Here is a 10,657-nt window from a genome sequence, read left to right as displayed (position 1 = left end):
TTTTTCCAAATTTGTTCAGAATTTTTTTTTTTTTTTTTTTTGGACATGGGGAAACTTGAATGCCTTATCTTTATAGTCCCACTGGGGATACACGAGGGTTTGACTATTATCAAAACTTCTAAGAAAGCTGGTCTTGGTACAGTTATGAAATATGAACGGACTCAAGGTAGGACGGCTCTTTATTCTAACCTTATAGCAGTTACCTAGCTCTTTTCATCTCAGTTCTTAAGAGTACATAGTGACATATATTCTTGGCTCTCTGTGGACAAGAAAAGATACAGAACACTCCAAAAATGATGTGTAAGTTTTACCAAAAAAAGAAATAGCAATACTTACAGGATGAACAATGCTGTCAAGGTTCCTGAGCTTGATTTTAACAAAGCTTTCTTTAGATTTTGCTGTTTCTGGATACACAACATTACTGGTTGTAACTTCAACAAGACACTTCTCATCTGTAGCCTCCTTTCTCTCAGACTGTAGGGAGTCTTTAGTCCCAGGAGCAGAGGTTTTATTTGGCCCAGCATTTTCAGGAAGTGATCTGATGAAAAAATGGCACCTCCATTAATATAAATAGCACCTACTCAAAGGACAAGATAATCTATGCTGTCAACACTGAAGCAAATGTTGTTAGAATACCCAGTACAAAGCCTCAATATAAGGTACAACCCAGATTTTGGAATTCCAATAAGTGGGGATGGTCATCAGTTATTCTAAGGAAACTTCAGGTTACACACAACTGACAAAAACTTAAAGTACTGCTGATAGTTATTTACTGTTACTGGATACAAAATAAGGTCAATAACAATAAGCCCAACTGGTCAGTAACAATATCATTATACAGGCAGTCCCCACTTTATGACGGTTCCGGCTTCCAACATAGAATGCTTTTCAAATTTATTATATGATGGTTCCGGCTTCCAACATTGCGACGCTTTTCAAATTTATTAATCAGAAATTATTTCCTGGTTTACGACCCATGTTCCCGGGTTACGCTAATGACACTGATCTGACACAAGAAATATGACTCCAAGAAGGTAAAATAATATATTTTTAAAGATTTGTTTAATGGAAAATGCAATTAAAATGACTTGCATAGTTTTCAACACACCCAAAGCATTAAAAATAAGATTCTCTTAGGATTTTCAACGATGTTTCAATGTACTTTATTTGTTTGTGTGGTGCTTCTACGTTGCATGAAACCAGTGGTTATTCAGCAACAGGACCAACGGCTTGACGTGACTTCCGAACCACGTCGAGAGAACTTCTATCACCAGAAATACACATCTCTCACACCTCAATGGAAGCAATAACTTTGCTATAAGTGTGTTTGTTAATGAGCTGTAATTGATTAAAAAATGCTAATTTTTAACGGAGTGCAATTTTCAGATTTTCCAACCTACTTATGATGACGTTTTGTATCGTAGCTAATTAAGCTAGCGGTGTCAGGTTTGTGTTTTCTTAGAGATTCATCATCTGTCGTCCCAATGGCGTCAACTACATTTTCTATGGTTTTCCCAAAAATAACTTACATATGATGTGCCCGATGCATCATCTGTGCACTTTTGGAAAACAATTTATTGACGTGCTACATGTCATCAGATCATGAGAGTGTTATGTATAAATAAATTTTGAAACTTTATAAATTTATAGTGTTTCTCTAACTTGTCCTATCTCAGACCAAAATCACTCTTGCATATGTTTTCACAGAGTAATAATTGTTTTAAATTTAATAATGTTGTATCCTACATTATCAGATGCTGCTCTGAAAGTCTTTGGACATTAATAAGCAATCTGAACAAAACTAGCAATAACATTAATTTATGCATGTATTTTTTTTCCTCTAAAGAAACCACTATTTTTTATAGATGCACAATAAACTTACCTATGAGGCTTCCCACTTTGCATTTTCAAATTATCCCCTTTACTATTAGGTTCATTTTCAACTGTGGCATTGGTGCTTAGCACTTTATGTACTAGTGATGATGGTTGCACTTTTGGTGTGGTGACAGGCTGCCTCTCATTTGGGCTTGCAGGTGTTACAACTAATGATGGTGACGAACCAGTGAGCCCAGCTGAAGATGAGGAACCAGTGGTATCTGGCAAAATGGTGATGACAGCACAACGGCTTTCATTCTCACACATGACCTGACAATGTTGAATGTTAACTGTTAGGTTTTCAAGTACATAATTTAGGCTAGTCAATCATATTCAGTATAGCTTACTATGTTATATAAATTCATTTAAGAATAATTAAGATTACTGGTGACCCTTTCTCTTAGGTTATTGCTTCTGAGCGAAAAAAAACATGACAGCTGCTGTCAGCAAGTTTTCAAAATAGAGCTAATCTACAAGACAGCACAATGCTGCAAACTGCTGCTGTGTCAGCAGGCAGCAAAGAGACCTACTCAAGATCAACAGATGAATGATGAATGAAGGTCACAATTGAGTCTGTCCAGCATTATCACAGTTTGCATAAAGTACAGAAAATTTAACCAAATCATTTAAAATCATAGTTTGATTTCAAAAAACAAGAAATTCATTTACAAAAACATAACTGAAATGTGGTCTCATAAAACCAAAAATTTATTTATAAAAACAACAATTAACAAAGTACAAGGTTTTACTAGAAAAAAAAATAAGTCTAAACAATATTTACAAATAAATATCTTTCAAAGTGAGCTACTCATGCATTTCAGTCTTTAGGCCTTTGCATGCCGTGGGAAGTTACTGTTCCTGCTATGATATTTACTCTGGAATCACTTTGAAGCAGAATGCTTTTACTTTATTTTAGGAAGTTCAAGAGAAGCAAAGTAATAAAATATGCAGTACAATCAAATTGACAAACTGATAATCACTGAAAATTACATGTAAATGTATATGAGACTTGGTCAGATTTTGGATAACACAATGAATCGCAAGTAATCCAATGTGTTAAAAGTCAGAGATCTATTCTACAGAAATAATCAATTTTTCATTTAGAAGTTTCCAAAAATAGTAATCCAGTCTTTAATGCCATATACAGTGTGACACAGTACATAATTGCCTATAACAAAGAATTATTCTTGACAAACCTGTAATGTTCCTACAGCTGCCGTAGCAATAGGTTTTGGCATAAACAACAATTTATTCTTGCTGTGACTTTCACTGAGCTTAGGCCTGGTAATATAGCCTCCCGGGGTTCAACACTGATCCAATTTAAACTGGATGAAACCTGTGGAAACAGAGATAAATGAAAAGGCAAGTACTGCTTTCAGGCTCAAGTAAACGGAATTAAATACTAAGGGCCGCATAATCGTTCTAATTTTACAATAAAATTAAAAGATATTATTGCAGAGCTTTATGTATTACTTTGTAGCTGTGTGATCAGGAGCTTGAGGTAAAATGCACCATAAAAAGATTGTACAGTTTATGTTGAAAAAATGGGGTATTTGGGCGAAATACCACTTGCAGAGGGAAAAAGGGTGGAATCACAAATTTACATATCAGGAAAAAATATATCAAGGTGGAATTAGGTTTGCGAGTGGGTAAATAAATGGATTATTGGGATGAAATGACACAAATTCATTATAGGGGGAAAAGGGAGGCTACCATAATGAAATTTGGAAAATTTGCCGTTAGGGAGAAAAAAAAAAAAAAAAGATAATGCACAAATTCATTAAATAACATTTTCAACAGTGTAACATCATCCCAATACATGTCCACTGGTTGTGGTTTTAGTGCATTCCACATCTCTACTCCATATCAATCGTCAGTGGTTCAATATTCTTCAGGCATAATTAACATAATTCTTTATAAAAAAAATTACCTCCAACATTTGTTGTTTGCTTGAGAAGTTGACAACAAAAAATGTGTGAGGTGTCGTATCCGACGCAGACATATTTATTGTCTGTGGAAAAACATCCCAGGATGAGCCTATCTGCTGTGAAGCTGCTTGCATCAGTTGTGAAGCAATTGCTTTTCCTTGTGCTGGTTGCTCAACAGAGGAATTAACTTCAGTAATCCTGTAAAAACATATGAAATTGTAAACTCAGATGGTATGAAAATAGCACATTAATTGTAGACCAGTCCAACTAAGAATTTTGTAATTCTCAAACAAAGCTACTTAATTTTTCAAGGTTTTGCTTAAAAAGAATATGGTCACAAAAAACTGGGTACTTTAAGCATCTGCATTATTACAAATGTGTTGCAGAGGTGTATACTAATAATAGGTATGATATGCTACTATTTGCAAAGAACATCAGAATAAAATTGGTTTCTGTAAGACCTGGAACTTCACTCTTTCAATCAGCCCTTATGGGGTCCTGCAATGCACAGGAGACAGTATTAAAATTCTTAGCAGTTTCCTTCTAGTCCCCAGATGTACTGCAGTCTGTGATTTACATATTTTCATAAGCTCCTTCTGTCTTTCCTACCTTAATTTCAAATTCTTTAACTTACCTTTCTCTAATTTTCACATCTCATTGAAACACTTCCCTCTGGCAATCCGACTGTTGTTTTTTTTATATTACTTCAAAACAATAACTACATAAGGGCATACAAAAATTTCCTCAAACCCTCCCAAACAAGCAACGTACAAACCAGAAATTGCATATCTAACATCAGCTAACGGCAAATAATCAATTACTAATTAAAGTGTTATTTTGTAAAATTCAGTTAAAAATACCAAAGATATGTAATATTTAACTGGAGATGATAAAATACAACACTATCTTTGCTGCATCATCTTAGAAAAGGAAAAAATAATTTGTCAAGTTACCATTTTAAATTAAATTTCAATAGATAAATGCAAAGATATGTAACATTAACTACAGATGGTCAAATAACGCTAGCATTTGTTCATGCCAACATAGTGTATAATACATTTTTTATTTAAGTCATGCTACCATTTTGTTGCTTGTTTTGTCTGCCACTCAAAATATCTTTAGGCCTTACAAAAATGATACATCAAATGTTCTTACCTGTCAGGTTGCATAGAGGTATCGGCCATGGACACAGAATGCATAGTATATTCGGCTTCAAGGCAAGTAAACGCAATACTTGATGTATCATCAACCACCTGTTTTTCCCCATTAAGTTGGATCTGTAGAAAACAGACAAGAAAAATCCAATCAGCATTTAACCCCTCACCGGAAACATGATTTACTGCCTTCATTGTGTCTTAGTGTCTCTCAGTTCCCAACTGAATTACTTCTTTGCTTTATTTTCATCCATTCCCTTCAGTTTCTGCCTGCTCTCAGAGTTGTCCATCTACTTGAACTTCAGTGTTCTCCAGCTACTGTCTCATTTAGGAACAAATCCCCTGATCCAGGGGAAGCACAGTATACTAAACTACATATCTGCCTAACTGCCCATTAGTATTTCAGTTGTCTTAGATGACATTTCTCTAGCATACCAGACCATCATTTGATATTTTCAATAAAATCCAACACTAACCAGCCTCAGTTATCTTATATGGTTCTCACATTCCTCAATTTCAATTTTTTTTTTTCCCAAAAATTTCAAATTAATGTTAATTTGATTTTACCATTCTGAGAACATAGGAACCTGGAATTTACATATTACTTCTTACGCAACCACTTTGGAGATGCCTCAAGATTTTGAGGTGACACATGATTTGAAATTAATATACTATAAGTGAAATAAAAAAACTTTTCCTAAATTACTAGATATAGAGATTTCTGGCAATTTTGTGATGTTCAAGACAAGCAAAAGGTATCCTTATAATCACTTGTGTCAAGTAAACAGGGAATCATGGGATACCTTCCTGACAATTTTGACAACTAATGAAAATGTGTAATTCCAAAATTTACTACAGGTAAAATAATAATTGTGACAGTCAAAACCAACAAACTATAAGACTGACATTATTATTATTATTACCCTCATCATCATAATTTAGCTAAACCAGGAAGTAAACAATCCTGGCTAGCAGTCAGAGTTAGTTCTTCATTAATATAACAAATTTTTAATCAATTTGTATTTTTCATAGCAAACAAACCTTCGGTCTTATCATCATCTAGTGCCAGCTTGAAATCAGTTAAAAACAATCAAAGATTGTAAATGAAAGGACTCTCTGGCATCTGGCTTCCAATGCACAGTTGAGGTAGAAGCATGTTGAGAATCCAGGAACACACCAATCTTTCTTCCAACCCAGATCTCAGGTTTGTTAGCTATGGAAATTTAAAATTGATTGAAAATCTGCCATTTGTTCATATGCAGAACAAACCTTCAGTCTTAACAATAGGATACTCATTCTTGGTGGGAGATATGAGAATCCTGAACCAACTGGATGTTCAGCACACCTGATCATTCTTCTTGGAAATGAAATTGCTAAAGGAGAAGACCTAAGCCTAGGAGATGTTAGATATTTGGATATCTAACACTCAGTCCACTGGGTTCAAATACAACAAAACATGACCAGATTCATTGCATGGAAGTCCAAAGAATTATATCTGTTCAGGCAACAATTCTTTGTCGGCCACAAGAAATGGGTTTGCCACCACTCCTCACTGCCCTTTCTGGAGAGAGGAGTTTTAGCTACTGAGAAGCAGATTCGCATGTTGCATGGAACATGAAAAGTGCTGCAACATTATAGCTGCAATGCTCACCTGCATCAAGCCAATTCCAGCATATGATGTGTCTATTCTTCAAACTGCCCACAGGAAATGAACACAGAAAAAGGAACAAAAAGAGCCAGTTAATTCCCCCATTCCCTACTTCACACAATCATCTTAGGCAAGATACAAACTGTCCCACCATGGGCACTGGATAAGTTACAATTGTTGAACAGCCATCACTGGACCCTAGAAAAACGTGTCCAAGGATCTGTGGGCAAAGTTCTTCATGCAGAAGAAAGTGAAAGTGGTTTGCACCCAATCTTAACCTGGCCTGTATAACAAGAAGTCTGACACCTAACCTCTAGGAGATGAGACATTCAGATAACTATGCAGTGCTTGAGGAGATCCTGAAGTTTTCCAACCCTTCCATAGAGGCCTAAGTCAGAAGGAAAACTGTTTACCATAGGCTCGAAGGAGGTTGAGTGACAAAACTCAGAACCAGAGCAAGGTCCCTACTCAATAAAATAAACTAAACACAAGTCAGTCCTGTAGCACCTATCCAGTATCAACAGAAGGAACTTCCTCTGTTCTGAAAAACATTCAGAGCTTGCCTACTAAACAGGAACTCTGAGTGGAAAGGAACCCTTTTGATGTCACCATCCACAGCAGCAGACGTCTCACCTTGTATACGGCTGACAAAGATCCTCCGAAGTAATAGTCTTACGTGTGAGTTGTGTTTCACAGGAAAGATCTCTCGTAAGAGATACTGGATCGACTCTATGCATGAAGAGTTAAAGATCCTAGTGATGGAGGCTGAAGGTTGTGTTGGGGAGGATTCTCTCTAGACTATTCAGCTCGGGGTTAAGGAGCTACTAGGGTTAACCAAAGAATTTGGAGCTTGACAAAGGTTGTAGTCCTTAAATTACCCCTCCGAGTTGTTCCTGTACTTATGAGCATCCTCTAAAGGTTGGGTGCTCATATTGAAGAGCTGGCATCGGGGGAATGGAGCATACAAGAAAACCAAGTCCACATCAGAGAGTTTGAGTTGAACGCAACTTCCTCGGACTTTAAAAATTTGAGGAAGGTAGGTGAGGGCACTCCATCGCTCAGCCTCCCAGGGAATTCCCAGAAGGCAGAAAGGAGTCATCTTCTCCAACGAACAATTCTGGGACCATGAATAGAAGACCTCTAACTTCCAGCTGAAGAGAAGAGGTCTAACATAAGTCTTTCCCAAGTAGTAGACAGAAGAGATAATAGGATAACCTAAGGGGATGTCCTACAACAAAATGCTCACCACAGATACATTCTAAATGTCCTACTGTCAACTTGTGCCTTGTCCAAGTAATTGCACTGTAGCCTGTTTAATGAGTTATAACTTTATCTGAATAAATAAAATAATTTTCTTGAATGCTTCAAACTGAAAAACATGAAATATGAAACAGTAACTTTCACTGGACATTTTAATATGCAATATGCAAAACCCTTATGGAAACTGCCATATATCAACATTGTAACACTATACCTGAATCTTGGATAAAGAGTTGTAAAATATGCGTGCATCATCTGACTGTAAAGGAAGACTAATCTCTTCTGCCTGATCATCTCTCTCACCACTGAAGAAAACATCCCAATCAATTTTCAAGAGACTGGGATCACCAACATTACGTACTTTTGCACCCTTGTTTCTAAGTAAGAGAAAAGAAAAATTCTTGAGTACAAAAATTCACAATAACCAAAATAATAACAATAATAATAATAATAATAATAACTGCTGCTTCAGCACTATTAATCTTATAAAGAGTCTTCTCTATCTTTCTGATGACGGCTTTCTCGTTGTTGCTTAGACTGGCGAGCAACGCACCAAAGGGCATGGTAAAATTCGGTTGAGTCATTTGATTTATTATTGCTTATACAATTCTCTCTCTCTCTCTCTCTCTCTCTCTCTCTCTCTCTCTCTCTCTCTCTAACGCGACGTTTCCTCCTGATCGACAGGACATTATAAGCGATAACTGCTGAGGGACTGAATTCCAGTGGCGAGTCCTTCTCCTTTTATCGTGGTGTTGCGAGCTCTCCAGTACGATCAGAGCACTTCTCCGGTAGGTCGAGTTTTTATTGGTTCCCGGGAAGGTGACTCATACGGCGGGCGTTGACTAGTCTTGCAGACCTTCTCAGGTAGGGGGTATCACCGGGAGCCTCTTGATTGGCTTCTACCTGCGTGACGTCACCCCTGGTATTATTCTCATGTCCGGTGTTCGTTCCATGCGCGCTGGTACTTTCGTTAGGGGAGAGGGGTGTGGTCCTCCTCACACACGTCGGTATCAGGAACGCTTCTTGGGTGGTATTGAGGGGAGGCTTTTCTTCGAGGATGAGCAGCGCTTCTAGAAGCCAATCAAGAGGCTCCCGGTGATACCCCCTACCTGAGAAGGTCTGCAAGACTAGTCAACGCCCGCCGTATGAGTCACCTTCCCGGGAACCAATAAAAACTCGACCTACCGGAGAAGTGCTCTGATCGTACTGGAGAGCTCGCAACACCACGATAAAAGGAGAAGGACTCGCCACTGGAATTCAGTCCCTCAGCAGTTATCGCTTGATAATGTCCTGTCGATCAGGAGGAAACGTCGCGTTAGAGAGAGAGAGAGAGAGAGAGAGAGAGAGAGAGAGAGAGAGAGAGAGAGAATTGTATAAGCAATAATAAATCAAATGACTCAACCGAATTTTACCATGCCCTTTGGTGCGTTGCTCGCCAGTCTAAGCAACAACGAGAAAGCCGTCATCAGAAAGATAGAGAAGACTCTTTATAAGATTAATAGTGCTGAAGCAGCAGTTATTTTTAACAAAACATGTCTACGAGAGGGTCTCCTTCCGAAATAATAATAATAATAATAATTAATAATTTAAATGTGAATATAGTAAATCACAATTTAAAAACCAATATTCCTTGCAAGATCTACTCACTTTCTAAAGCGTCGTCTCAAGATTTCATCCCCATGTACAATCTGAAGGAAGCCCAAGCATCCAGGGGTCCTAGCCATTACAGAACTGGTCCCGTTTACTATAACGAAAACATCCCGATTGTCTTGTGGCCTCAAGATTAACTCTTGTGGCTGTACTGATATGTCAGTCATCGGGATTGGCTCTGTCAACTTTTCATCTGTAAATAAAAACTGCATATATATTCAATCAGCTCTTCATGCCAAAGCTACAGTATTACCAAAACATGGATATGGATGTACGTATATATATTATTAGATTTATTAAAAAATATTTAAGAATAATCCAGATTACCACTTAAGTACAGCTAATTATTGAGATAAGAAAAAATATGTAAGGTATGAAAACCTAAAAGCTGACTTAAAATTTAAGCAAATTTCAATAAATCTTGTACAGTACTTAAAAGACTAGGAAACTTAATAAAAAGATTAACAAAAAGTAACCCTTCAGGGTATTAAAAGTAATTACATAAATGGGAGAGGGATTATACATAAATACATGTATCTTTTTCTCTGCATATTGCAGTCCATCACTGTCCCTACTTATACTTTACTCTCTCTCTCTAACCACTCTAAGCAAAAGGTATGTGATGAGGGAGGTTCATTACCCTTTTAAAAGCTTTAACCCACTGCCTGGTCCTGAGTCCAGGTCTACATGAATTCATTATTTCCTTGAGTGCTCTGAGAATTTAATTTGTATCGTTGTTGCTCTCTATGAATATATTTTTGATGCTTTTTAAATTTCCAATTACCCATTGGAAAGCTATAACTGAAAACTTCCTTCCCTGACAATACAATTTTTCCAAGATCTATCTTAGTTAGGTAAGGAACTTGTAAAACTGTTCACAACATTAAATAAGCTATGATAAATTCATTAAAGAAAAGTACTAGAACTAAGCATTACAAGGAGTATCATTAAACCACAACTTCTACTGGGGGTATAGAACTAGATTCATAATACTGCCGAGACTGAATCTGAGGAATCTTCGATTAACTTCCCAGGAGTGAAAATGAATCTGGATGATCCTTAACCCAACAGTTTTTGATGAGCGAGGAGAATTCATCATAAGAACACCAAAGGATTGAAGTATGACCAAGCACAGCATCACT

The 10,657-nt window shown here is 37.0% G+C and overlaps 1 protein-coding gene across 1 annotated transcript in view; it reads right to left on the bottom strand.

The window, feature by feature from the left end:
* The window catches only part of LOC135213918 (centrosomal protein of 192 kDa-like), a 203,154-nt gene that overhangs the window by 43,389 nt on the left and 149,108 nt on the right, over nucleotides 1-10,657 (bottom strand). Inside the window, exons 21-27 of the mRNA XM_064248013.1 lie at nucleotides 9,513-9,708; nucleotides 8,080-8,242; nucleotides 4,959-5,080; nucleotides 3,806-4,001; nucleotides 3,087-3,211; nucleotides 1,883-2,194; nucleotides 337-538 (exon numbers count right to left, since the gene is read on the bottom strand). Of these exons, the coding sequence (XP_064104083.1) occupies nucleotides 337-538; nucleotides 1,883-2,194; nucleotides 3,087-3,211; nucleotides 3,806-4,001; nucleotides 4,959-5,080; nucleotides 8,080-8,242; nucleotides 9,513-9,708 (1,316 nt within the window). The remainder of the gene's footprint in view (nucleotides 1-336; nucleotides 539-1,882; nucleotides 2,195-3,086; nucleotides 3,212-3,805; nucleotides 4,002-4,958; nucleotides 5,081-8,079; nucleotides 8,243-9,512; nucleotides 9,709-10,657) is intronic.

The sequence above is a fragment of the Macrobrachium nipponense genome, chromosome 43 (assembly GCF_015104395.2).
Source record: "Macrobrachium nipponense isolate FS-2020 chromosome 43, ASM1510439v2, whole genome shotgun sequence".
Taxonomy (NCBI): Eukaryota; Metazoa; Arthropoda; class Malacostraca; order Decapoda; family Palaemonidae; genus Macrobrachium; species Macrobrachium nipponense.
The sequence above is the reverse complement of the archived record's forward strand: the minus strand, read 5'-3'. Positions and strand labels throughout refer to the sequence as shown.